Source organism: the organism of the source record quoted next (genome assembly GCF_019968955.1).
Source record: "MAG: Porospora cf. gigantea A chromosome Unknown PgA_NODE_132_length_35342_cov_351.424, whole genome shotgun sequence".
In the NCBI taxonomy this organism is placed as follows: Eukaryota; Apicomplexa; class Conoidasida; order Eugregarinorida; family Porosporidae; genus Porospora; species Porospora cf. gigantea A.
In genome coordinates this window covers 1-19612 of record NW_027151381.1, presented here as the reverse complement: position 1 = coordinate 19612, position 19612 = coordinate 1, and the positions used below count along the sequence as shown (strand labels likewise).

At 53.4% G+C, this 19612-nt stretch overlaps 15 protein-coding genes across 23 annotated transcripts; 6 read left to right on the top strand and 9 right to left on the bottom strand.

Moving 5' to 3' along the window:
* Window positions 1-5: 5 nt before the first annotated feature.
* KVP18_004217 (uncharacterized protein) lies at window positions 6-1154 on the top strand (the record flags this gene model as incomplete). Of its 3 annotated transcripts, XM_067956623.1 has the most annotated exons (2): window positions 132-554; window positions 582-1154. In XM_067956623.1, the coding sequence occupies 2 exons, from the start codon at window positions 132-134 to the stop codon at window positions 1152-1154; spliced, it is 996 nt and encodes a 331-aa protein (XP_067813035.1). The 3 variants fall into 3 exon arrangements, with proteins under 3 accessions (XP_067813034.1, XP_067813035.1, XP_067813033.1); XM_067956622.1 differs by lacking the exon at window positions 582-1154 and having other exon boundaries at window positions 6-575; XM_067956621.1 differs by lacking the exon at window positions 132-554 and having other exon boundaries at window positions 705-1154.
* A 28-nt stretch (window positions 1155-1182) lies between these two features.
* On the top strand, window positions 1183-2415 carry KVP18_004223 (uncharacterized protein; the record flags this gene model as incomplete). The annotated part of the gene is made up of 1 exon (XM_067956635.1): window positions 1183-2415. The coding sequence occupies one exon, from the start codon at window positions 1183-1185 to the stop codon at window positions 2413-2415; it is 1233 nt and encodes a 410-aa protein (XP_067813046.1).
* Window positions 2416-2500: 85 nt separating this feature from the next.
* Window positions 2501-3115, top strand: KVP18_004231 (uncharacterized protein; the record flags this gene model as incomplete). Its single annotated transcript, XM_067956648.1, has 1 exon — window positions 2501-3115. The coding sequence occupies one exon, from the start codon at window positions 2501-2503 to the stop codon at window positions 3113-3115; it is 615 nt and encodes a 204-aa protein (XP_067813058.1).
* Window positions 3116-3346: 231 nt separating this feature from the next.
* Window positions 3347-5105, bottom strand: KVP18_004221 (uncharacterized protein; the record flags this gene model as incomplete). Of its 3 annotated transcripts, XM_067956631.1 has the most annotated exons (2): window positions 3347-4531; window positions 4809-5105. In XM_067956631.1, the coding sequence occupies 2 exons, from the start codon at window positions 5103-5105 to the stop codon at window positions 3347-3349; spliced, it is 1482 nt and encodes a 493-aa protein (XP_067813042.1). The 3 variants fall into 3 exon arrangements, with proteins under 3 accessions (XP_067813042.1, XP_067813041.1, XP_067813040.1); XM_067956630.1 differs by lacking the exon at window positions 4809-5105 and having other exon boundaries at window positions 3347-4297; XM_067956629.1 differs by lacking the exon at window positions 3347-4531 and having other exon boundaries at window positions 4722-5105.
* Window positions 5106-5350: 245 nt separating this feature from the next.
* KVP18_004218 (uncharacterized protein) lies at window positions 5351-6087 on the top strand (the record flags this gene model as incomplete). 2 transcript variants are annotated; one of them, XM_067956624.1, is made up of 2 exons in its annotated part: window positions 5351-5708; window positions 5735-6087. In XM_067956624.1, 2 exons carry the CDS (start codon window positions 5351-5353, stop codon window positions 6085-6087), a joined length of 711 nt encoding a protein of 236 aa, XP_067813036.1. The 2 variants fall into 2 exon arrangements, with proteins under 2 accessions (XP_067813036.1, XP_067813037.1); XM_067956625.1 differs by having other exon boundaries at window positions 5519-5773.
* Window positions 6084-6299, bottom strand: KVP18_004224 (uncharacterized protein; the record flags this gene model as incomplete). Its single annotated transcript, XM_067956636.1, has 1 exon — window positions 6084-6299. The coding sequence occupies one exon, from the start codon at window positions 6297-6299 to the stop codon at window positions 6084-6086; it is 216 nt and encodes a 71-aa protein (XP_067813047.1).
* Window positions 6300-7794: 1495 nt separating this feature from the next.
* KVP18_004229 (uncharacterized protein) lies at window positions 7795-8934 on the bottom strand (the record flags this gene model as incomplete). Of its 2 annotated transcripts, none has more annotated exons than XM_067956646.1 (1): window positions 7795-8934. In XM_067956646.1, one exon carries the CDS (start codon window positions 8932-8934, stop codon window positions 7795-7797), a length of 1140 nt encoding a protein of 379 aa, XP_067813056.1. The 2 variants fall into 2 exon arrangements, with proteins under 2 accessions (XP_067813056.1, XP_067813055.1); XM_067956645.1 differs by having other exon boundaries at window positions 7795-8904.
* A 345-nt stretch (window positions 8935-9279) lies between these two features.
* KVP18_004235 (uncharacterized protein) lies at window positions 9280-10461 on the bottom strand (the record flags this gene model as incomplete). The annotated part of the gene is made up of 1 exon (XM_067956654.1): window positions 9280-10461. The coding sequence occupies one exon, from the start codon at window positions 10459-10461 to the stop codon at window positions 9280-9282; it is 1182 nt and encodes a 393-aa protein (XP_067813064.1).
* Window positions 10462-10538: 77 nt separating this feature from the next.
* On the bottom strand, window positions 10539-11927 carry KVP18_004219 (uncharacterized protein; the record flags this gene model as incomplete). The annotated part of the gene is made up of 1 exon (XM_067956627.1): window positions 10539-11927. The coding sequence occupies one exon, from the start codon at window positions 11925-11927 to the stop codon at window positions 10539-10541; it is 1389 nt and encodes a 462-aa protein (XP_067813038.1).
* Window positions 11928-12788: 861 nt separating this feature from the next.
* KVP18_004226 (uncharacterized protein) lies at window positions 12789-13490 on the bottom strand (the record flags this gene model as incomplete). Its single annotated transcript, XM_067956638.1, has 1 exon — window positions 12789-13490. One exon carries the CDS (start codon window positions 13488-13490, stop codon window positions 12789-12791), a length of 702 nt encoding a protein of 233 aa, XP_067813049.1.
* A 26-nt stretch (window positions 13491-13516) lies between these two features.
* KVP18_005231 (uncharacterized protein) lies at window positions 13517-14045 on the bottom strand (the record flags this gene model as incomplete). Its single annotated transcript, XM_067949628.1, has 2 exons — window positions 13517-13974; window positions 14003-14045. 2 exons carry the CDS (start codon window positions 14043-14045, stop codon window positions 13517-13519), a joined length of 501 nt encoding a protein of 166 aa, XP_067813066.1.
* A 119-nt stretch (window positions 14046-14164) lies between these two features.
* On the top strand, window positions 14165-15037 carry KVP18_004225 (uncharacterized protein; the record flags this gene model as incomplete). The annotated part of the gene is made up of 1 exon (XM_067956637.1): window positions 14165-15037. One exon carries the CDS (start codon window positions 14165-14167, stop codon window positions 15035-15037), a length of 873 nt encoding a protein of 290 aa, XP_067813048.1.
* A 7-nt stretch (window positions 15038-15044) lies between these two features.
* KVP18_004234 (uncharacterized protein) lies at window positions 15045-16028 on the bottom strand (the record flags this gene model as incomplete). Its single annotated transcript, XM_067956653.1, has 1 exon — window positions 15045-16028. One exon carries the CDS (start codon window positions 16026-16028, stop codon window positions 15045-15047), a length of 984 nt encoding a protein of 327 aa, XP_067813063.1.
* Window positions 16029-16897: 869 nt separating this feature from the next.
* KVP18_004216 (uncharacterized protein) lies at window positions 16898-19246 on the top strand (the record flags this gene model as incomplete). 3 transcript variants are annotated; one of them, XM_067956619.1, is made up of 2 exons in its annotated part: window positions 16898-17352; window positions 17380-19246. In XM_067956619.1, the coding sequence occupies 2 exons, from the start codon at window positions 16898-16900 to the stop codon at window positions 19244-19246; spliced, it is 2322 nt and encodes a 773-aa protein (XP_067813031.1). The 3 variants fall into 3 exon arrangements, with proteins under 3 accessions (XP_067813031.1, XP_067813032.1, XP_067813030.1); XM_067956620.1 differs by lacking the exon at window positions 17380-19246 and having other exon boundaries at window positions 16898-17356; XM_067956618.1 differs by lacking the exon at window positions 16898-17352 and having other exon boundaries at window positions 17432-19246.
* An 82-nt stretch (window positions 19247-19328) lies between these two features.
* KVP18_004230 (uncharacterized protein) lies at window positions 19329-19568 on the bottom strand (the record flags this gene model as incomplete). Its single annotated transcript, XM_067956647.1, has 1 exon — window positions 19329-19568. One exon carries the CDS (start codon window positions 19566-19568, stop codon window positions 19329-19331), a length of 240 nt encoding a protein of 79 aa, XP_067813057.1.
* Between the last annotated feature and the right edge of the window lie 44 nt (window positions 19569-19612).

Sequence of the window (19612 nt, the reverse complement as noted above, 5' to 3'; positions counted from 1 at the left end):
TAAGCATGGCGGATTCGAGGGGCGGAAATACGCTCCTCGCTGCGTATGAGGGCGTATCCGTTACTGTTACTCCCGTCAGCGAGCTGGACTCAGGAGCCTTATCTCAGGCTTCAGACACTTCATGGTGCTCAATGTCTGATGCGACCTCAGATGCCGGGTCGGCAACGGAAACGGAGTTCAGCGATACTGGATGGTACTGGGGAGACCAGGAGTACGACAACACTGACTTTGAGCGGCTTATCGCAAGCCGGGCTCGACGCGCGTCAATTTCGACTTCGGGAGACTTTACGTCTTTGAGGGAGGTCGTTCCCAGTATACGCCAGCTGAAGGACAAGCAGAAACTGTCAGCAATTCCAGACTCGCGCCTGATGAGGGAGGCGTTGGAGGACTGCTACATGCGTTTTGTTGCGGGAATGCCACCGAACTTCAGCCGCACGCTTCACTTCTACTTCCAACTGCAGAAGGCTTTTTTTTTCTATGACGACTTCTGGGTGGATAACCACAAAAGCGAGCTACCACGGCTTTCCTTCCGTGCCTTCGGAACCCTTCTTACGGTGACTGCCTTGCGTCTCTAATAGCAGCTGTCATTTCCACTGGCTCAATGCTCCCACTTCGACCAGCTCTACTGCGTATGGCAGTGCTACAACCGCCACATACCCCGCAGAGGCACTATTCTGCTCAACAAGCAGCTCAACAAGGTCATCATGGTTCGGCAGTGGGGTTCGCAGCACTGGATGTTCCCCCGGGGGAAAATAGAGCAGGGTGAGACCGATAGAGAATGTGCCGTTCGCGAGATGCTTGAGGAGCTCAGCCTGAATCTACGGACGCTCATACATGAAGACATGTTCATAGAAGTTCTGGCAAAGGGTCAGTCTGTGAAGCTGTTCGTCGTACCTGGCCTGCCCGAAGATATTGTCTGCCATCCACACACCCGGAAGGAAATCGAGTCGACGAAGTGGGTCAGTCTGGCGTCGTTAAGCCCCCCTCCAAAGTACCCCCGAATACGGGTATGGCGGGTGGTGCCCTTCCTAAACAACCTTCACAAAATGGCAATTCTGATACGTAAGAAGCCGCGACTTATGAATCTCCACGACTGGTACATCGAAAACAAAGCAGAATTCGACGATCTGTCTCACGGACCTGTTCTTAGGTGACAGGTGCAATCAATTAAATTGTTCGAATATGAATCTAGAAACAGTTGATCAGGACGGCTCCGCAAATCTGGCCCTAGTGGCCTCCATCAGCGCCAACGGAACGCTCCGCATACCACGACCCGACCCCACCGATATCACCTCTCAGACATACTTGAAAATCTTTGACATGGACGCAATCGACAACGCTGCCCTTTACACAGACTGTGTAAACACTCAATGCATTGATGTGGAAACACGCCCTGCAACATGTGAGGCGACCCAGCTTGGAGCAGAGATGCGCCCCAAGAAGCATATTCCCGTCATTGATGAGTTCGATGAACCTGTGGATTTTGAGCTGCCAAGTAACGCCAGACTCGGCGTCGTTGACCGGAACCACCGAGTCATCCGTGTAGAGTCGCCGGTCTTGGATAGCAACACGAAGGACCCCCTTGCTACGGCGGACATCCAGATGCATCGAATCCAGGAGGATCGGGTAGCGAAGGACTTTGTGGACGTTCCCGTCGACATTCCTAGAATCCAGCTTGAGAAGGCGCCGGAGAAAGGTTTTCCTCCTGCCTTCCACACCATGCTCGCCGAACCAGGCCCCGAGCGAACCGCTAACACCAACGCGGGCAGCTCGGTGCTGCACGTGGCGGACAACAAATACAGTGGTCTGAATGGAGCCTTCGGAATTCACATGATGAAGAATGGGTTGAAGATTGACGTGTATAAGAAGATTCACGAGGATATATGGAAGGACTTGGAGGTGTCCGTAGAGGACGTGGTACTCAAAAAGACCTTTCCTCTCGACGCAAAAAAACGCTGCCCACCGGTACTCGAGGCCTCCGCAATCGCTCCAATTGACCCTAAGACGTCGTCTGGGTTTTGCTGCCTGAGCATTCTCCAGGATCCCAAATCTCTCCACCCCGCGGTGGCCCCCGAGTACGCTATGTTATACGTGGTAGGCCCCAATGGAAAGCGAGGCATCTCACTCCAAGATTACATGCTAGAGCTCAAACTCCTCGGAGTTAACATGGCACGCCTAATAGAGACCCATAACTCCGTCTCCGAATACCCCGTGGATTGCGTTCGGGTTCCTCTGATATCTGGCAGCATCTACCGCCACGAAGGCGTCCCTATCAAGGAGACATACAAGATCGCACTGGCTATGCTGGAAGGTATAGCGGAATACGGATCCAACGTGCAGTGGTCCTTTGTTGATAAGGATGGCGTTTTCAGTGAAGCTGGCGAGCATTTGTTTCAAGCAGGGAAACATGTGTGAGGAAGTTTTCAAGGTGTAAATGAATGCGTAGTTCATGTATGTCGGCATGTATGTCGGCTAGGTAATCTATATATTGTACAGTGATATGAAAGGAAAACTCGTACTGTTTGTAGGGTGCGCTGTCGCAGCGCTACCGCCGCTAACTCCACCGTTACCTCCTGATCCGCTACCTCCTAATACTCTCGCCCCAGACATATTCGTAACGACCACAGTGAGCCCTCCGACATTTTCCCCTATCCCCCCTACTGGTCTTCCCACATTCACGCTGCCCACCCAACCTACGGTACCTCCGCCCACATTCACGTTCCCTACAACTGGTTTTTCAGTGTCCACGGGGACGTTTCCTCCATTTCCAGTGACAACCACCACAACTGGGACAGAATTCACTGGTGCCAGCGGTCAGTCCACCAATCAGACCACTTGCAACCCGGCCGAGTCGTGCGTGAACATGAACCACTTCACCGCCGCCCTGCCCGTCGGAGTACGGCGAGAATTCGTTGTACATTTTCCTGACCGAAACGTCAGGGTGCTGGAGTACAATGACGGAACCGTGGTGCCTATTCCATGCGGTCTGCTTAGAGGATCTTCCCGGCGTGATGTGTCCGTTGAATTGTGGGAATCGGTGCGCGATGAAATTCGTGCCGGCAATTTCGGTCATGAACCTTCAGTCTCACCGAGAAAAGATTGTCGAGTTGTGTGAGGTGTGATGTGATGTGTACTGTAACTCAGCAAGCCGCCACTCTCGCAGCGACGACAAAAGTTCAGCTGGGAAAACTCGCCGATGAGTACCAAAAAAGGTTGGGCCTTGCATCAATGCTGACGACAGATTCGCACAGTTGAAATCTCGCAAGACCACTCCCACTGAAATTGACCTCGAGAGACGGTATTCTGCCCTCGAAAAGTCTGGCATGAGTCGAATGGATCGACTGCACTAGACCTCCCGCGTTACATCAACGATGAACCTTCGATGACATGTTACTTGACTCTGCATACGTACCCATTTGACTGCTCTATAATTGGAGGCTTCGTGCACCTTCAGGTAACGGATAGCGAAGCCAGACATCGTCCTCGAGCTAACCGTAAATTTGAACACTACTGGCGGTCGAGGCAGCGGCCATAGAGTGTCGCTGTCCTCCACGTTGACTGCCACCCGGATGGCGTAGATTGTCTGCGGAGTCATGCGTTTGACTCGCCACTCGACGGCATGTCGACAGGTGTCCAGACGTGCAGACCCGCTCGTAGTGGTTATTGGTTCAGACGCTTGGAGAGTTTGAGGCGGGACTGGGACGAGCACCACAGCGTTGTGAAGCAAGACTCGAGCGCAGATACGCAACTCGGCCTCCAGTGAGCCTTTCCGAACATCGCCTTTGTACTGCACGTCCCATGTGAACGGAAGCACCATATTGCGATGAATGGTGTACTGCATGAGGGTGAACTTGCCATCAGGCGGCACGAATACCACTGACTGTTCGTTATCCAACCTCTCCAACTTGACGCATTGATGGTAGGTGGCGTTCAGTTGCTCAGGTTGCTCGTCGCCAGGCGTCTTCAACCGATCGCTGATACCCATTCGACATTCTGGCATGCCGGAAAGCCTGCAGTTGACCTCCGCTCGCCCCCGCACCTCAGATTGCAGCAGCTCCCCGTTAGCGCTGATGGTTGCCGAAACAAGCTCGAACAAGTCCACATACAGCCGATTCTGGCTGTATGAGAGGCCTGGGCGGCGCCACGACACCATCCCCGTAACCTGGACAGAAAGCCCTTCCGCCTGACCTGGGGTCTGCCAGACGCTGTCCTTTGTGAAGGCAAGGCTCTTGCGCAGGGTCTCCACGCCGATGAGTTGCACATGACCGTGGTCGAATACGGCATCTAGGACCTCCATAACCAACGGACCGTTCTGTATTATCCCTGCGGGAGTCAGCGCTGGTGTGTCAAGAACTGCAGTCAGGCACTCTACCAGGCCCTGCAGTCCACTAATCACACAGGATACGTTTGGGTTCCTCCTCACCAGTCCTGCAATCAACACGACTGTTTGAACGCAAACCACGTGCAGCTCGCGATCCTCCGAATCCTTATATACTGGAGGGGCAGCATCGTCTTTACGAGAGTGAGCGAGCTGTGTCCAAAGAGAGCATATTCCTCACACGTCTGGAGAGTGCTGCCAAAAATCCTCGCCCAAAATGCTCGCGAAACAGACGGTACACTAGAAGTTGACCGCTGGGCGAAACCTCGTCGTCAGCTAGCTCGCATCCTCACTATTATTATGGCAGATAGCATAAATATGTTGATTCCAAAAGACCAAAGACTTATGCAGCTACTCGCTTGAAGTGCATTTCTATTCTCCTCAACTCGGCTTGAGACAACTTCACGTTGACGTTGACGCAGTTCCTCACAAGGAACGACACCACGGCCTCGTGGTTGACCTTGTAATCCTTCTTTACAAGATCGATCTCCTTCTTAATCTGCTCCTCAATCAAGGCTTCCTCGTCGGCCTCATTGCCATACTTTTCCGAGAACTCCTTCTGAAAGCGTTTTTCTTCCTTCTTGCGGTAGTACTCGATCTCCTCCTGCGCCGCGTCCTGAGCCTCTTTCAGCTTCTTCACACGGTTGTCCCGTGCTCTCTTCACGATTCGCTCGGCATCCTCCTCAGCCTCCAGAAGACGTTGGATCAGCTGATTGCTCTTGGACATCTTGCGTAATAAATGTAATAAACCCACGTTGAGGTGTCTCTGGGGCCCACATCGGAAAATTTTCGATTGTTAGTGCGAGGAACCCAGATCAAACGGCGCCAGATAAACATGCTACGAAGTTTCCAGCCACAGGACGTCATAAACATCTACATTTCCCTCGCGTTGCGCACCTAACCCAAAAAATAACTCTCTGAGCACCTTAGAATTCGAATCCACTAGCCACGCAAATATAGCGAAATCCAGCGATGGAACCAGATCCGAAGCGCTTCCGTGGTCCCTCCCTTAAGAGTGGCCAACTCATCATCTTTGACTGGGACGATACACTGCTTGCCACCACAGCCCTACGTCGAGAAAACTTTGTTCCACGACAGCCGCAAACTCCACCGAGGCCTCCACAGGATATCACTCCAGAAATGAAGACGTTGCTCGAGACTCTTGGCGAGGAGGTCGTGCTGACTCTGAACCTATCCAGGGACTTGGGCACCGTGATGATCATCACGAACGGGAGTCAAGACTGGGTGGACGTCTCCTGCAGGTCATTCCTTCCTGCCTGCTATGAAGACGTGCGAAGCATACCCAAGATCAGTGCGAAGAAAAGAGGAAGTGAGCCGTTGGACAACTGCACACAGAACCCTTCTCCAATGACCCCCTACAATGGAAACGGGTAACGTTTCTTCAGGAGACGTTGACGTACTTTGCTGAGAGTGAGCAGGGAGACACCTCTTCCCTTTCGATTCTGTCCGTTGGCGACTCGAACCACGAACGGGTGTCTACCTTCGAACTTGCCCCATTGTTCCCCAATCACCACTTAAAGTCTATACACATGCTCCGGGTGCCCACGATCGAGGATCTCATACTGCAACACCGGCTACTCCGGCGACTACTACCCAAAGCAATAAGCTACTGTGACGAACGTACGTTTCGTTTGGATCTGATGATGGATACAGGCGACCACACGCAACGGGCCCTTCTGTTCCACTAAGCCTGGAGAAGCTTGACGATGCTTCGCACCTCCTCAAAGTTCTTCGCGAGATTCCGCACTGCAGCGTCGTCCCATATGTCTTCGATCCGTGGAGACAGGATGCTGGACACTCGTCGAATCTGTCGCAGCAGCTCGGATTCTCTGTCTATATCCTTTACGGACGGTACTGCTATGCTCTTTACAAGCGACCACGATGACCCCTCACACGACATCTTCCTCAACGAGCCTGTCTGCCGTTTTAACAGCGCCGATTGAGTTGCAGGGCCGTACCGACACCACAAATTGAATTCTCGCGGTCCGAGGACCAAGTCTTCAAGCTGGAACCCAAGGCTAATCAGCCACCTTCGTTTTTTATCGACCACTGGGTCCCAGACCTCGCAAGCGTCGGAGCGGACCTGGTACAGGTGGCTTGGGTGCTTGATGGAGTCGTAAAGGAAACTAATGCTGTGAACGGGATCGCAGGGGCTTGCGTGCAGTGGGTCGAAGCCGGCTCGGCTCCAACGTTGGAAGCCTATACCTACAACGACACCTTCATACTCAGGTAAATGACTGGCCAACCACTGAGAGAACTCAGCTTCTGTCCACTCGAACTCGTGGTCTTTGGCCCTGAACTCGCCCTCCAACTGAAAAATTGGGTTGAAATTCACGTGTGGCGTACTGATGTAGAGGTGGGTAGGCCCCACCTCGGCAATCCGTTTCGAGAGCGTGCTGAGAGACGTTGGCTTCAGATGCTCAATTCTGTTTCACCGATCCCCCCAGACCCACACTTCCTGAAGAATAAGAGCGCCGCGGTGGAATCTGTCCACAAGTTCTTGTGGTGGCGCTTGCAGGATGTCACCGTGATACAGCTTCACTTCCAAGCGGTTTTGGCGCAGCTGCGTTGGACTCGACCAAGAGCAATGACGCACGCACAGAGCTCCTGTAGAAGTCCCATACGACCTCTGCAATACGGCGGCAACCACGTCAACCCCAAGCTGGTTGTTGCTAGACCTCAGCACCCACGATCAGTCCTAGGCCCTCTACTTTGCCCAAGTGAGCCAAAAGTTGCCCGTTCCCGCATCCGTATTCCATCACTGTGTCGACGCCAGACGCGTCCGTGAAAACTGTTGCCAGAGAACATCTGAGGAGGTGAAGCGGCACGGGACCATATATCATCCAAAAATGCCGGAGATTCTGGCAGTCATCTCTCGGAAGTTATAAAAAAACGCAGTACTGACAGGGACGAGTAGAACTTCTCGAACAACCCCACATTATCCACGAGGAGAACCAGTGAGGGCGCATCTATCATGTCAAGCTGAATTGCCTGGTGTTGCAAAGACTTTCGCAACGCCACAATTTCGTAGCCTCGACGAATTGAGGACACGCTCCTCAAATTGTACAGCGCACTTGTCTTGGTAGTCTGGTTCTGTATTTCAAAGGACTGATTCGAAACACCCGCAACTCTCACTTCTAGGCAGCGATCTAACAGGAAGACTGCAGGGTGGACAACCTTGCCATCACCATCCGAGACTTCGAGTTCGATGCCATAACGTGCTTCTTGTACGAAAGATTTCACTAGCTTCTTTATCCGTTCCTTTTCGGCAGAACGCTCCACAAGAACGGTGCTTCCTGTTTGGTGTGTCTGAATCGGCTCGGGATTCATAGCCCACCAGCGCATCAGTCGTTAATTCATTCTCTGTGGATGTGTCCTGAGCACAGCAACAGCACCTAAACATTGCCTTCAATGAGAACGTCCCGAATTACAATTGCCGTACAACAGAAACCGGCAATTAGTAAGAGAGAGAACACCGACCAGAACTTCGCGGCGCCAACTGCCTCCATATCGTAGACAGGTTCCCCAACGTTCATGCCGAAAATTCCACTGACATAGCTTGCCATGCCAGCAGTCAACAACACGAGTCCTGCAACGAGGTCGACTAGAGCCAACGCCTCCCTTCCTTTGGCGCGAGTCCGTACGGTAGTCGTCACAATGCGGTCGAGGTTGTTTAGCATTTCTCGAACTCTCTTCGAAAACCCATCTAGGAGTGAATCGAAAAACGTCAGGAACTCGTCTAATCGCGTGCCAGTTCGGTTCGGATCACAGACAATCGAGGACACGAGTGCCGCGATCGCCTCTCGCAGCTCATCGCTGATCTGGGGGCGAGGATCTTGGACCAGTAGTCGCCATAAGGCAGCTTCCAGAAGGTTGTAGTTTCGTAGTTTGCAATGCGACCACAGGATTTCGTCGAAGGCTTGGCGCATGTAGCCCAGTCGAGCTTCAAACCGTTTAACACAGTTTTCGTAGACTTGCAACCGCTGCGATTTCTCAGTGTCAAAAAGGGACCGGTTACGGTACAGCGTCAGCTCCTCGACAAACTCAGCCTCCAGCTGTTCTAGCTCAAAGAGAATATCCTGGAAACCCTTCTCAAGCAGAATCTCCAAACAGCATGCCTCAAACCCTGTTATAGAAAACGTACAACCACGTATAAACCGCCGCATGTCGTCTTCCCACGACCGGTCACCGGAACCAGAGTTCAGGGCGTCGAAAAACCGATGAAGGCAGCTGAATTTATCCGACAGCGTCGTCAACTCAACCACGAAGCTGTCTATCTCCTGTATGGGTTCTTTGATCAGAAGCAGAACTCGGTCCACCAAAACAAGTGCTCTGACGGGAGGCAGGCAGACGACAATCCCTTGCTTCCTCGCGAAGACGTGCGGCACCGGATCAATGTCCAGAAGAAGCGCTCTAAGGTCGGCCAGGCTCGCGTCCCCTGCGTCATTGACCACCAGCACTTCCTCCAGCGTCACTGACTTCTGGCCGGGATACGAGGCATACATCGCGTCGAGTACACCCTTGGCGGTTAGCATCTGGTTGTGCCGCGTACCGGCTTGGATGCACCACGTCTCGTGCCACTGCCTTGCGTACCGCCCCTGTAGCTCACGACTTCATTTGTCCAATTCACCACAGGCAACTCTACAGAAGCAGGTCGGTAGGTTGACCACCCCTGACTGAGTGATGTAGGTGTCGACTCGTCGAGTGGGGAGAAGACGTCAGCTAGAAGTTGGCGCGGCTGTGACCGACGCCTGTTCGAAGTAACGTCAGGCAACACTGTATACTTTATTCGTGGTTAATAGTGGAGGGAGGATGAGAGCACATCTCACTGGATAACTGCACATTGCAACACTTTATTGGATTTGACACGAGCCGTCAGACTACTTGAAGAATTCAGACAAGTTGCTGGGCAAGGCTTCGATCTGGGTATTGTAGTGGTTTTCAATCTCCTTCAGGTAATCCATCTCGTCGCGAGTGACCAGATTGATAGCAACTCCCTTACGCCCAAATCGACCGGATCTACCGATGCGGTGGATGTAGTTCTCCATGGAGGGGGGAAGGTCGTAGTTAATGACGAGCGAAACGCGCTGCACGTCGATGCCTCGTGCAAGTAGGTCAGTGGCAATCAGCACTCTGGAGGCGCCGTTACGGAAATCCTGCATGACCTTCTCGCGCTCGGGTTGGGTGAGGTCGCCATGGATCTTAGACACAGTATGGTCGTCCTGCGTCAGCTCCTCAGCGAGGTGGTGAGCCTTTCTGCGAGAGTTCACGTAGATAATGGAGGCCGCAATCGTGATGTTCTCGTACAAATCAGACAGCGTAGAGAACTTGTTAGACTCCTCGTCAACGTCGATGTAGAACTGTCTGATACCTTCCAGAGTTAACTCATCCTTCTTTACCAGAATACGCTTGGGGTTGTTCATGAACTTCTCAGCCAGCTCAAGGATATCGCTTGGCATAGTGGCCGAAAATAGGCAAACCTGGGCATCATGAGGCAAGTATCGGAAGATGTCATTGATCTGGTCCTTGAACCCACGCGAGAGCATCTCATCGGCTTCGTCGAGCACGAAGATCTTCAGGTACGTCAGCTTCAAAGCCTGGCGGGTCTCGAGCATATCGAAGACGCGTCCAGGAGTACCTACGACCATATGCACGCCATTGCTGAGCTGCTTCATGTCCTCGCGGGTATCGGTTCCTCCGACACAAGCGTGGCAGATGACGCTAAGGTAGTCTCCAAGAGCAATAACAACCTTCTGGATCTGCTGGGCGAGTTCTCTGGTAGGCGCAAGAATCAAAGCTTGGCACATCTGCAGATTGTAGTCGATCATCTCGAGACACGCAATGACGAAGGTGGCCGTCTTTCCAGTTCCAGACTGGGCTTGACCAACCATGTCATGCTTGTCGAGCATGGGTTTGATGCCTCTCTGTTGGATGACCGACGGCTTCACGAAGCCATGGGTAAAGATACCGCGCAGAAGAGGCTCCTTCAGGTTGAGATCCTCGAACTTCTCAATCACCTCCTCATAGTCCTTGGTGTCAGCGTACTCGTTGGGTTGTGACATACTATAATCAAATTCACCTTTTTCACGCTGGTTATTCATGGATGTGGGGCAGTAAACACATAGGCTCATTTCAGACGTCAGTTAGAACACAGACCCCATGGAGACATAGTCACAAATTCTTCCGAGGCTGAGGGGTGGATGGCGACCACACTATCGAAATCGGCCTTAGTAGCGCCCATTTTGATGGCAACGCCGAAACCTTGCAGCATTTCGTCGGCGCCTTCTCCAATGACATGCAACCCTACGATCTTCTCCGCAGGTTTGACGCATACGAGCTTCATGTGGGTTCTGGGCTTCTCACTGGGCAGCTGGTCAAAGGCGCTATAGTACAGGTTCACGCTCGTCGACTTGTAAACCACGACGTCCTCACCAAATTTATCACGTGCCTCTCGCTCGGTGATCCCGATCGTGCCGATGGTTGGGTGACTGAAAACCACTGTCGGCACATTGGTGTAGTCAGCCTTTGCGTCAGGGATGCCTCCAAACAGTCGGTCAGCCAGGCGTCGGCCTGCAGCAATGGCCATCGGAGTTAACTGCACCTCTCCGCAGACGTCACCGAGAGCGTAAACTTTAGGCACGCTCGTGGACTGGAAGTCGTCCACTTCTATGTGGCCGGACGGCTTCAGAGCCATGGCGCCCAGATTCATGTTCTTGGTTAGGGCGTGCCTGCCAGTGGCCACCAAAACGCAGTCAAATCCCGAAAGAACCTCGCCACTGTTGAGGTTCACCGTCACGGTATCTCCTACACGCTCAAACCACTTGATGGTGTTGTTTGGTTGCATAGTGATTCCGCTCCGTCTCATGGCAGCATCCAGGTTGGTTTTCAGCATATCGTCGAACCCTCGAAGGGCAGTTTCTCCTCTGACTATCAGGTGTGTCTCGGTGCCTAGAGATTGCAGCACACCTGCAAGCTCCACAGCAATATAGCCAGCTCCGATGACAGCCGCCTTCTTCGGCTGCTTCTCCAGCGCGAAGAAGCCGTCAGAGTTGATGGTCAACTCCTCTCCTAGGACGCCTAGCTTGTTTGGCGCGGAGCCCGAGGCAATCAGCACGTGGTCAGCAGTTATGATGTTCTCACCGACCTTCACCTTCACGGGTCCTTCGCGGTGGTTGTCTACTAACGCAGCAAACTCGTTGAATATGGTAATCTTGCTACCCTCCAGGTTGTTCGTGTAAATGCCGTTCAGACGCTTGATTGTAAAGTCTCTTCGCATCTTCATGTGTTCCCAGGAGAACTTCGGCTCCACCTTCTCGAAGCCATAATGGTGCGAATCCTCGATGAACTCTCGGACTTGAGAGCACCACCACATCATCTTCTTCGGGACGCACCCAACGTTCACGCAAGTCCCCCCCCAACGGGAGCACTCAGCCACGCCCACCTTGGCTCCGTAGGTGGCCGCCCTTCTCGCACTAGCAATGCCTCCAGAACCCCCTCCGATAACGAAGTAATCGAAGTGCTGAGTCATTTCAAATTGGAATTTAAACGCTCCCAGAGTATACATGTCTGTCTTCCGACCTTGTCTCCCCATTGATATTCGGCACCCACTGGACCACCCCGACCTGGCGATGACAGCCAACACTTACAGGTGTCCTCTCTGTCCTCCGACGTTCATTGTGTGAGGCATAAGCGATCTGTCAATTAGGCGATGGCAGCGGCTTTCAGCTCATTACGAGGCGGTTCACTTTAATACTAGGCAACACGTGGGAGGGTTCACCGTGTTCGTCTGTTGCCGTGAGTGCGCTGGCGTGGGTGAATGCGTGCGTCGCGTGACAGGTTCGAGCGACATCACGCCGAGCGTAGTGTTAGACTATTGCAGGCAGCTAGGAGACGACCCGCTGGCGCAGGCGCACTTCGCAGTCTTGCTGCACGAGGAAGCAATGGAGGTCCCTGCACGTCCTCTCACGCCCAAAGTAGAACGTCGACGCAAGCGAGGCGTGCGTTGTTTGGCTGACGCTAGTGCCGACACTCCATCGCCCACTTATATGCGACACAGTCTGCTCTCTCCAGTGACACAGACTATCACGCCACATGTACACTGTCCGCAATGCTCGAGAGTGTTTGTTCGGTGGCCGGACCTCATCTCACATACCGCTACTGCACACGCTGACTACGCTGGTTCAGTCGACTGGGACTTCGAGGCCGATGATACGGTGCCTCTCTCTGCGGCGCCTGCCTCACCCAACAGACGAGTCCGCTTCCAGGAAACCGTGCGTCGCCGAACCTACGACCTGCGACTTTCTCGAGCGGAAAAGTGGGGCACGTGTGTAGGACCGTCCTACGGAAGACCCACGTGCCCTCGACTGAGCCCCAATGAATGCGATTTTATTTAGAACAGACTGTCTACCATATGCTTCACCGACTTGAACTCACTGAAGCGGTCGCAGCTCGCCGGTGGTGGTGCGTCTTCGTGGACCCATGTGCAGTCCGCTGGCACATACACAGCGTAACCTCCCAGAGCGATGACCGGCAGCACGTCTGATTTCATAGAATTGCCCACCATCAACGCCTTCCGCGGGTCCACTCGCAGCTTGCGGAAGAGAGCATGGTAATTGGACTCCTTCTTGTCAGTCATGACCTCCACGTGTTCAAAGTACTGTGCAAGGCCTGACGCTGCGACCTTGCGTTCTTGGTCGAGGTTACAGCCCTTTGTCGCGAGTACCAGCCTGCAGCCTTGTAGCTGCAGCTGTTTTAAACTCTCCTCTACGCCTTCGTATACCTCCACAGGGCTCTTGAGAATGGACTCAAGCCCCTCGAGGATCTTTAAAATCACAAAGGTCGGCACAGCGTCAGGCATAATCTTGGTGACGGCCTCCATCATCGAGAGCGTCATCCCGTTGCCGCCGAATCCGTAGGTTGACAAGTTCGCCACGTTGAGTGACAGGAAGAGCTTTGCAGCCTCTTCTCGACTCGTAAACTCACTCATCAGATCCAAGAAATTCCTCTCTGCCGTCCGGTAGAAGGTTTCATTCACCCATAACGTGTCGTCGGCATCAAAGCATATGACGTCGAAGCTTGACAGACGTCTCATGGTTGGCAGTTATTTGCTCATAATCACTATGAAGTCGCACATCCCCAAAATCGGGCAGCGCGCACAAAAGCTCCAGTGAAGCGGTCAAACGCCGCCTCCGGAACGGCGACTGGTTTGACAGCGGCACTCCAGTACGTGTCCAGGGGGAACGCCTCAAAGTGCAGATTCTTCCGATTCGTCAAGATCTCGCACTGGGTGTCTTGCTGAGGCATGTAATTTCGAACGTTGCATTGGGTTATAAGGTCTGTATCGCCCAATTCTGGCGAATCGTACTCCACTTGGGTGATTGCAGCCTGGTATCCATTGGCGATGAGCCGCGTTATCTGGGCGGCCTTCTGTGTACAGGTTTCAAAGTTTACGTCACTTCCTGTGACGTTACTCTTGTGCTTCAGCACCCTTACAAGCTGGTTTTGCAGTTCGTCGCTCCGAGGAAGATCCCGTAGGTACAGATACGGCAGGGAGTCCGTCTTCTCCTTTGTGATCACTGTGTGGTGTGGTCCCCGTGCACTCACCAGTCGGCTGATCTGCGTCGGCGGTACCTGTGTGTGCGGACATTCTGGGTGCCTGGTTTCGTAGACTGCTGCACACTGCTGGTGTTTAGGAAATGTAAAGCGTGTTCTGTCTGCTCCTTGTGGTGATGTTCGAGTGTAGTGCCTATTTCTCCATTTTCTCCGATGTCTGTACGAACTTGGGATCCATTGTCAAAGAAGTTCCCCGTCCCCAAGGGCCACGAGCACGTACTTGACGAGACTTACGAGGCTGCTGTGCCGGGGGAGGCTTTGGAGGTTCAGGAAAGTTTCCTTAAAAATCGAGACCGGGAGACTGGAAGGAGAGCGGTTCAGGCCAAACGCCTCCGTGAGACTGCTGTGCGTGCAAAGAAGCACATTGACAAGAACAAGTTGATCCGACTGGAAGACATCCTTAAGGACGCACAACGCCGAAAGAAGTTCACAGACGTGAGGAAGCACAGGGAGAGGCAACTTCGGGTCAATGGCGCCCGCCCGTTCCCCGAATCCCAGTTCGGTGCGCGCGCGCTTATCGTAGTGCGTAACCGCCGTAAGCACGCTCCTGCCGCGGTACGTGCCGCGCTTTACCGCCTAGGCATCCACGCCTCCAACCAGTTCACAATCGTTCCCAACACGCCCGAAAGCCGCGCGTTGCTGCACCCCATCAGCAATTTTTTGTGGTATGGTTACCTTGGCCCCCAACATTTTCGCGCGCTGTTCTCAAAGGTTGCAACTTTGATAGACACCAGCAAGTTTGAACCAAACGAAGACAAGACGGGACTCAAAAGCGATATGTGTGATGCCATCGAGGACAACATTGAGCTCGAGAACCGTCTCGGAACTTTCGGCATTTTATGTCTGGACGATCTTGTAGAAGAGTTGTGGAGCAACGGACCTGCTTTCGATTCCATCAAACGACAGCTGGGAATCATGAAGTTGAGCAGCATAAAAAAAGTGGAGGGTCCGGTGATGGAGCGATTCTTACAGGGCATGCAATCCGAGGAGAGCATGACCGCATTGTTGGGCAAGATCTTGGCTTGATTATGCGCTAAACACAGATTCTACGGCTTTCTTCACAGCTTTCTTCGCTAAATGCCGTGCAGTGAGCTTTGCGGCCAAGGCCAAGCACTGTATAAATACTCAGGTTCGGCCTCACCAGTAACCCATCAGCGGCGCCTAGATACCATATGGCCTTTTTTGCTAGCCCTGACCGCTGGTTCTCTTCGGCCTTTTTGAGCTGCTGGTTGGTCTGCTTCGCCCGGTCCACCACCAAGTCGATGTTAGCGTCCACACGGTCGAGGACTGTTCCTTGCTCAGTCACGAGGCAGGCCATGTCCTGGAACAGCTGGTGCACCTCCTTCACCGTGCCCGTCAGACGGGCTACCTCATCAGTGCGGCGCTCCACCACGGGCTGCTGTGTCTGCAGCCTGGACTCGTATCCCGAGTGTGCTGTTGGCGCGTCGGATTCAAATACAGCTGGGGAGGCTGTGCGTAACCTGATTTTGTCCATGTAGCTCTTTTGTGCAGATCGATACTGGGTACTCAGTCCTTGAAGCTCCTTGGCCCACCGCTTCTGTGCGTTCTTCCTGTAGATTTGCTCGCGAGCGCTGGAGGTCGCGAGGCCTTCCGTAATCGAAAAGACGCCCGTCTCCAACCGTTTCAGCAGGCGAACGACTGCTTGACTCTGAGTTTCGATTTCTTTCTCCGACACGGAAGCGCCTTCATCGAAAATCTTCATCAGTCGTCGATTTTGTGTACCCTGCAACGTTGCAAGTTTTGTTTCTACCTGCTTCACGTCGGCCGCCACTGAGCCCAGCGTATCCGCCCACGGGGGAGGCAACGCCGTCGTTCCCATCTCGATCTCGACCTGTGGTGAATCCAACAGCCGCGTACGGCTCCAATCGGACTGCTCACCGAGAGTAGCGCCTCCGAAGCGCCTCCGGTTGCGCATTACGTGCTCGCTCTGTAAAGCAAAGAAGGTCTTGTTAAGCGACGTGTAATGCATTAAACTGGGTTTGACATCCAATTCCATTAATCGCAATATCTCACTAGTAATCACGAGACTATCTCTTCATAACAACAATGAGTGACCTAGCGCAAACACGGCTCCTCGAGACCTCGAACATACTACCTTGCCATACCCAGCTCGGAAGTTTGGCCCTGCGATGGGCCATCGACACCTACCACCTCCCGCGCCCTCGAGCGGCTCTCCAGCTCTTCTGTACGTCATTGTCGTGGTCGCGGGTCGTGAACCAGTAAGCAATCACGGCCTTCATCTCGGTCTGGAACACAAAACACACGTCTCCTGGAACACAAAACAGATCTCGTGTAGTCGCACCCAACTAAGTACGGTTTACCGGGCGCACGACAGCAGAGGTGGCGAACATGGTAAAGCACAGCGTCAAGCCGCGCTGTCTCTTGGGAGCCGTCTTCCGTGGAGATAGCTCTCAACGACATTCGGTCTGCACAACCAAGAATTGCTCTGGGTTGCGAGCCGCAGTTTCTGGGTTTTGGGCAGTGGGTTGCACGGCAGCAACCATCGTGCGCTTGGGGATCAGCCACAACGACGTGTGCAGGTTGAAGCCGTGTGAGTGGCTGTAACGAAGTGCTGCCTCCAAAAAGTTGATGGACACAGGGGGCTGTAAATCCAGGACGCTAAGCCTGGTTGCCGGAAGTGGAACAAAAAGCCAACCCCGCCAGAACCTCTTGGGAGAGCCTCTTAAGAACAGAGGTGAAATACTTAAGACTTGTTGAAGACGAACAGATGCGAAAGCGAAGAACGAAATTCAAGGGATCGAAGATGATTAGATACGTAGTCTTGGACATAAACTATGTCAAGTACTTGGAGATGATTTTTGCAATATGTATGTTATAGCTGTGCCGTTTTCGTGTATTTATATCATGGCGATACGTTATAACGCGCCTTCTCTCGGTTTCTTCACCTCTGCACTGCGCCAATCGGTAGCCGGAGCCGCTCTGAACGCCAGAGATCAGCCGGAGGAAGCTAGATGCGAATCGTTTCAAGGGCGGAAGGACTCTGGCTACGAACCGCATGCGTCTGTCGATACAGAAAAGTTCTGTTCCAGTCGGCGTCTGCTGAGAGCCGACCGCTCAACTGCTGCACCCCCATTGGACACACTAACTAGATTCTGGAAGTCCCATCACCTAATTGAAGTTGGCCCTTCTGACCTAAGATCACTAGTCCCTCCCACAGAACTTTTAGAGTTCTACTACGACGGCCTGCCCATGAACATTACGCAGAAAGCTTTTCTCTTCGCTTGCGTTGTAGGGCTGGGTGCCATGTGGTTGCAAGGCTTAGAGGGCCAGGAAGCTCGCCCACTCCGTTGGCTCCCTCCGTAAGAGATCAAAGGTTTCACACACAGCGATCTGTCAACCTTTGACGTGGACGTCCTCCATCGTCTATCCGGATTTTACATGCTACACTTGTGTGACAACCTGAAGACACAGATTAACAGTCCCATGCCTCTTGAATTCCTCACGACGCCAGACAGAATCCAGTACGCCCGCGAGTCCTGCAGCATGCGTGGCGTGCCGCATCTTGAATCGGCTCGCTGGCTGTTCTTGGATGCTGCCATGGAAGCGGAGACCTTGTCAGTGAAGCAGCTCATGACTACGACGTTGGTTGATATGTCGATGCTGCTCATGCTTCTGTCAATAGATAGAGGCCCGAGAGATTTTGTAGGACGACTGCGACTCTCCTTCGCTGAACGCACTGTGATTCACCTGGCTTTAAGGCTACTTTCGATACGTACCAACGGTGATGCCGACTTTAGGCTGGCGTACTACTTCACTCAACAGACGTATCAAGGCCTGCGGTGCTGGTTTTTCCGCATGGGACAGTACGACCATTTGGACTTCGAAGTTGTGATGTCAAAAAAGACATTGAAGGCTGGCTGGAAGAAGCTGCAAGGTGATCTCGAAGGTCCTCCTGTGCACGACTTCGAACCCTCGACGCTGCGGGAATTGGGCTGGTGGCCAATTCTGGTTAATCCCTTCGGTTTGTCCGGCAGAAAGTTCTCGGAAGTCAGTGACCGTTTTCCCTTTCGCGATTGCATCTCGTTGCCGTCGCTGGAGAGACCCTTCGTGCTGGACCCCGAACTCTGCGCTTGGGAAGTCGAGTGTGTTGTCACTTCTGAAGTTTTCGACAACGTGAAGGACGTAGCCCATTTCGTCACGAAAGCCTTCCAATGCTTCCAACATGAAGGAAGCAGCCCACCCGAGGAAGGTACACCGTCTCCTCTCCGAGACCCTCCCATTGAGTCCTTCATTCCCCAGTTCAAGGCCACCGATGCAAAGTCTACCCTCGGCCACATGACGAATTGGGTTGAGCAAAAGCCTGGTCTGGACACCCTCTTGGGCAGGGTGTCTTGGCCGGATAGTGATCCTTGGCGGGTTGGGCTTCGAAACCTGCTGGCTGCAAGAGCGTGCGCCTCACTTGCAGCGACCATCGTTTGGCACGACACCCATGCGACCTCAAACCGACTCCTAATGAGCTTGGCCCCTCACCCTGAGCACCATCCAGTGGCCTCGATGGCCGTCTCGAGCCCCGCCTGCCACTGCAAACTCGCTCACTTGCCCCTAACAACACGCAATGAGCTGGTGAAGCACATGTCCCGATTCGTTCATTCAGATGATCCTCATCTACTGACGGGGAGCGGCTACGGCACCACGGAGCTCCCAGTTACCTTCTTCCACTCGAGCACAATGACAGACTCCAACTCCACACAACGGCGGCTGAAGTCGGTCATGTTCCAACGCCAACGTTTAGCGGACAAGTCGGCAAAGGAGCCGTCGGCGTTGTCAAGCTCCAAGACCGGCGGCCTTACGGCAGAGAGGAAAAGGAGGCGTCGGAAGGCTCGCCCATCCTCTCGCGCTCCCTCTCTCAAGAAGGCTGATGAGTCGAGGAATTTCGATAACGTCCACACACCTCGAGCCGACACGCAAAAGCTCCCTCAGGAGGTCCCTCAGGAGGTCCCTCAGGAGGTCCCTCAGGAGGTCCCTCAGGAGGTCCCTCAGGAGGTCCCTCAGGAGGTCCCTCAGGAGGTCCCTCAGCGCGATGAGCCTCCGCTGCCGAATCTCTCGATAGTACGTCCTTATCGACATGCAACACTGGGGTTGCTCCGGAGGGAGGGAGTGATAGGCGTCAAGGCGAGCCTCGTTTCGATAGGAACGCTGACGGTTCTGCCCAACGAGAAACACACTCCTGAGCCTTTGATATCATCGATTTGACCTTCTATCGTCACAAGTGAAGACTGGTATTGTTTCGCCATTGCTAGACAGAATCTTAATTCATTTGTTACGAGCCAAACTGCTAGTTCAAAAATTGGGAAAGCCACTGGAAGGCTTCCTGGTACCCTATTCTTCGGACGACAGAGCACATGAACACCTCGACAGGTCGAGTTTCGGATTCACCCACTCTCTCCCGCCCGTACGTGTTGTGTGAAAAGAGACCAAGAGCCTGTCGTAGCTCGTCTTCGCTAGCAGCGGACGGCAGGTCAATCTTGTTTCCTAGAACAATGAAAGGAACTCGCCCGAGCTCCGCGGACTCCATCAACTCCCGGAGGCTCTCGCCAGCTTCAGCAAAGCGCGTTTGAT